This window comes from Aristolochia californica, unplaced genomic scaffold, assembly GCF_029961685.1.
Source record: "Aristolochia californica isolate CCGP_79_NKW_82.1479 unplaced genomic scaffold, dmAriCali1.0.hap1 SCAF_3, whole genome shotgun sequence".
In the NCBI taxonomy this organism is placed as follows: Eukaryota; Viridiplantae; Streptophyta; class Magnoliopsida; order Piperales; family Aristolochiaceae; genus Aristolochia; species Aristolochia californica.
This window is the reverse complement of record NW_027181992.1, coordinates 38,980,251-38,985,437: the sequence shown is the minus strand read 5'-3', so window position 1 is coordinate 38,985,437 and position 5,187 is coordinate 38,980,251. Positions and strand designations below refer to the sequence as shown.

The 5,187-nt window shown below is 40.8% G+C and overlaps 1 protein-coding gene across 1 annotated transcript; it reads right to left on the bottom strand.

Moving 5' to 3' along the window:
* Positions 1-466: 466 nt before the first annotated feature.
* Positions 467-1,158, bottom strand: LOC137959544 (uncharacterized). Its single transcript, XM_068806908.1, has 2 exons — positions 1,140-1,158; positions 467-924 (listed from the first exon to the last, which is right to left on the bottom strand). Exons 1-2 carry the CDS (start codon positions 1,156-1,158, stop codon positions 467-469), a joined length of 477 nt encoding a protein of 158 aa, XP_068663009.1.
* Between the last annotated feature and the right edge of the window lie 4,029 nt (positions 1,159-5,187).

The window sequence follows — 5,187 nt, the reverse complement described above, 5'->3', positions numbered from 1 at the left end:
CGATCGGCTCCATAGGCAACCCTGCAAAGACATACTAATGTGAGTGGTAGCACCAGAATCCACCCACCAAGTGTCTTTAGGTACAGAAGTTAAATTAACTTCAGAACAAACTAAAGTTAGAGGCATACCCTTATTGACACGCCAAGCGGCGTACTTGGGACAATCCTTCTTCATATGTCCCGACTTCTTGCAGAAGTAGCAGGAAAACTTCTCAGCCTGCTTCTTCTATTTCTTAGTCTGAGAAGATCCTACCGCAGTATCCTTACCTCTCTTCTTCTTCTTGTTCTGAGAGGTGGAGGCGAAGTGAGCACTTTCAGTCTTATCCAGCTACTGCCTCTCTTCCTCTTGCACACAGTGAGATATAAGCTCATTTAGGGACCATTTGTCCTTCTGAGTATTATAACTCACTTTGAAATGCCCAAAGTGTGCAGGAAGAGATATCAAAACTAAGTGCACGAGTAAGTCCTCAGACAGCTCCATCTTTAATGACTTTGAGTTTTGATGCAATATGAGACATCTCTCTGATGTACTCCTTGATGTTCCATTTTCCCTTATACTTCATTGAAACGAGTTTAGCCAAAAGGCTACTCGCCTCCGATTTTTCATTCGTGGCAAAATATTGTTCAATTTCTTCTAGGAATTTCTTAGCGCTCTTGCTCTCAATCATAGAGCCCCAAAACGCCTCTGGAATAGAGTGTTTCATAATCATCAAACACATTCGATTAGAGCATTCCCACTTCTCAATTTTAACCTCATTGAGGTTATCCGGAGTAGAAATGGGTTGCTCTGCCCGAAGTGCAAGATCCAAATCTATAAAACCGAGGACAATTTCCACGGTATCTTTCCATGCCATAAAATTTGTCCCGCTCAGCATTGGAATGCTGCTTATTTGAGCACTAACATTTGTAGCGGTAGCAACAGAAACTGTATAAATAACAAAATAAACAAGCATACTCACATTAACTAGCATGTCATTTAAATAAAAAATAGACAAGTACAAAAGAAAATCCAAATTGGGGACCCATCTCAAGATACCTAGTACAACATTAATTCCTAGTCTTTGGACAGAGAAATTAATTGTAAGTGGTACTCTTGGTGCAATGATCAAATACTAACAATCAGTTCTATCAAACAATAACCTTTCTTTGGACCAACCATTGTTCACATGAAAAGTCTTTATAATTTTCACGCATTTATCATTACAGGCACGTTGTTGATTTGGCCAAACTGTGTCTTCCTTTGGGCCGAGCACAATTTGCATAAATAACGTCATACAAACATCTATGTATTTCTAGTCAAATTATTCTACACTACAGAGGTTAGTTTGGCAAGATGTAACTTCAAAAAATTTGATTGAAAATACTAGACAAACTGAGCAAAATAATTTTTTTTTATTCAGTTGCCCAACACTGCAGCACCATCCCATTGGCACCGTGGCGTTAGTTGTTATTTCTTTGGAGTTGCAATGAATGTTTTGTAATTTAATAAATATAAACAAAACATTTATCCAAATGTAACAAACAAATACGAGCAGCCTTATTGGGCATATGAGCCAAATGCAAAGCTTGTGCGTGAGTTCAAATCCCCCTATGCGTAAAAATCGGTTTTTTAAAAACGAGTTAGCTCGGTCGAGCTGGCTCAGCCCGAATCGACCCCGATCTTTTGCAACAGGTCCGAGTTGACTCACCTGAGTCGATCTAACAAAACTAGAGTTCTTTTTTTTTATATATATAGACGCTGCAGTTTGTCTAATAGACATTGCAGCGCACTCAACGGCTGCTGCGGGCACGGCAGTTGCCCAACGGGCATGGTAGTATGCCCACTGCTGTGAACGAGCATGACAGTTGCCCAACGGGCATGGCAACGCGCCCGGTTGAGTGAAAGGGCACTGCTGTGGCCCAACGGCCACGCCGTTTGGCACAGCAACGCTCCCGACAAGCACTGTTGTCGCCCAAGCTTCCTCCAGTGCCCCTCCCCTTTTCTCTCGTCGGACGTCGCTGCTGCAGTGCGCACCCCTGTATTTTTTTTCTCGCTGGACAGATGTCGCTGCAGCGTCAGACGCTGCGGCTTCTTCTGTTGCCCTCTCTGCCACGCGCAAAGAAAAAGGGGAGGGGCAACACTGTAACGTTTCCCTTTTCTTCTTCCTTCCTGCGTGAGCTGGAGGTCAAGCTCCAGCCATGCGCGGGTTCGGCTTCCTCTGGTGGCTGTCTATCGGACGTCGTTGCAGCGTTTCCCAGCGGAAGCTGCAGCGCGATCCTCCACCATCGAATGTCGGCCTCCGTCTTCCAACGGCGAAGCCAGCGAACTCATAGCCCGAGACGAATTTCGTGGAGAAAGTAAAATTTTTTGCACTCCACGAAATTAATCTAGAAATCCTAATAATCTAATAGAACCTGGCTCTGATACCACTTGTTGGAAAACAGTAGTAAATCCTAATCCAGAATTTACAACATACTAGAAAATTAGGATTGTGGATAAATACCTAGATCCATTCCAAAGTTTCATCTTTCTGTAGGGGAATCACTATGATGAACGATATGAACGAATGATTGGTGTTATAGTCTTCCTCAACTAAATCTCCTAATTCCTCAATGCGACCTTCATTTCTCTTCCGGATGGGAAGAAGGAAAATGTGTGTGATTTAGTATCTTGGGGACCATAACCATAATGTGTCTCCTTATATAGGGTTCTCATAATTTCCTATGGTATCTACTCAATTAGCCCATATTCCTTAATGGGCTTAACAAAATTAGACCACTTAATTCAGCCCATTCCATTAAAAATAGAAAATATAATTGCATAATAAATATGTTACCCAAATTAGAATAGCAAATGTGAATTTCCTAACAGATTCCCCATAGCTAGAGATGTCGGCCATGGTCAAACAAGAGAATGCGCCCTTCCTCGGGTTAAGGATGTGGATCACTATCTCCATGAAGAACCGAAGCTCCATGCTAAGATCCTTGATTTTTATCTCATAGGAACTCCTTATTTGGCCCAATACTAATGATATGGCATCTTGAATATCTTTTAGGATATTCGTTATGTAGGTCTTGTGGCTACCCCTCTTTGATGTATCTCTTTAGTCCAACAAAGGAGGTTCCCAGAATTTCATTGAGGTCATTGAATGATAGTGAAATGATTCTTTTTCACATGAGAGGTGATCTTCAAATTCCCTAGTGATATCTCTTTGACTTCCAAATGCTAAGAAATACCTTCACCAATGTGGGGGTAAATAGGGTTTTGAGTCTCAAATAGGCTCATATATGGTGCAAATGCCTCTTCAAAACCCATATCCTCTCTAAAACAAAATCCTAGGTCAACCCGGGTAGGCTCAACCATGCTCTTAGTGGAAAAAGATTTCAAATACGTGCTTTGTTGTCCCTTGGACCGAAAGTGGTCCTTCCTGTTCGGCATTTAACTCTTCTTCTCTAAGAGGAGGATCCTTCCTTGTCATCCTCTTGGGCCTAATCATAATGATTTAATGGCATTTAACTCTTCTTCTCTAAGAGGAGGATCCTTCCTTGTCATCCTCTTGGGCCTAATCATAATGATTTAATGATTTGGGGTCTAAAAATGAGAGAAGCTCAAGACGTCGAAACCAAGAACACCAGAGTGGTAGTGGTGGTATAATGGTAAATAAAAAGTCATCTCATAAAGATGACATGATGTAATTAGTTTAAGTTTTAGGCGTATTAATTATGAAATTGTAATCTTATTCTTCTATAAATTGAGCCTCAGGGGGAGGATAAAGACACAAGTCCATAACCTCATTTTTCCTCTTGTTTTCTCTCCAATATGTCATCTTTTTTTTTCTCCTTGAGCTAATCAAAGGAGTCTTGAAAATCAACATGGTATCAGATCTATGAGTATTTTTACCGGTTTCTATTTTGTCTCTTTCTTCTCCCTCTTCTACTCTGACCTCATTTTTTTTTTCATTTTAAGAGACATTTAGTCGTCTTCTCCCTCATGCTAAATGATGCCCAGTTCAGCCGAAAGGGCTGATCTGTGTTAGGCATTGGTGCACTAGTGCAATTTTGTAATACTTTTTCTACCGCAGCTCATGAATAAAATCCCACAAACCCATAGCTCTCTAAGACCAGTTTGTTTATTCTGAATAACTTTTATGGCAAGTGCTACAGCGTCTTCGACCATCAACTGCATCATGAGGTTGGTGCTTGGCCTCTATGGTGGATCCAGAATTGCAATCTCTCATCTGTAATGGTTTTCCTTCTCTACATCATTCATGGTAGCACGTTGTTGCCGCTGCCTAAGGAATCGTTTTTAAAAGCTTCGACGCCAGCAAGAAAAACTTATCAGTAATGAAGCCTTCTCGGTTTCTAGTGAGTCTGGTTCTAACTATCCCCGGATGGACGGAGTTTATCATGACATTGGCCTTCATTTTCTGTATTCTTTCTGCTAATTCCTTTTTGGTAGCGAGGCCGAGATAAGCAATCCCGTCGCCAGAGAACCAAGAGTGGATGTTGGACGTGACGAGAGGTTCCATGTTGCTAATTAATTTCTCTGGACCATTGTTGTTCTCTTTCCGTTGGGAAATTGTCCTCGTAGACGTGTTCAGCTCCATCCAGGTCAATTGCGAATTGATTTGTTGGCATCTTCATTTGGAAGTTTCCTTGTTGGAATTAGCAGTTGTCGGCAGAGCATTTTAAGCAATAGAGCAAATTGCGATGCGCCAGAGCATTAATCTAAAGTTGATAGTGTCTCAGAAATCTTGATCAGCCTGATATTCTGCTGGCATTCTTCCGAAATACGATGCCAGCATACGCCTATAAGGGATGTAAAATATGATTGATCATACTTAGTTTTACCAAGTCAAAACTTCAATGCATGATCAATCGATCAGGTTGGATTGATCAATCAACTTAATTTTTATAAATACTTGAAATTGCATTGATCAATGATGTGATCAATCAATAAGCTTAAGGACTCATAAAATATATTCATCACACTCGAGTGATCAATCATAACTTTTCATTGGTCGATCATTGTGTCTGTCAGCTTTACGTAAACGGCTACATCATGGCTAGTTTGGCTGAAAAATTATAAATACCATGCCAAACGTGCCTTATAGCATTCAATGAACATTTATTTGAAATCCAATTGCATTCAAAACTCATCACTTGAATAATCCTTTGAAACCCTCTTTTGAGAGACAAGTGCCATTTT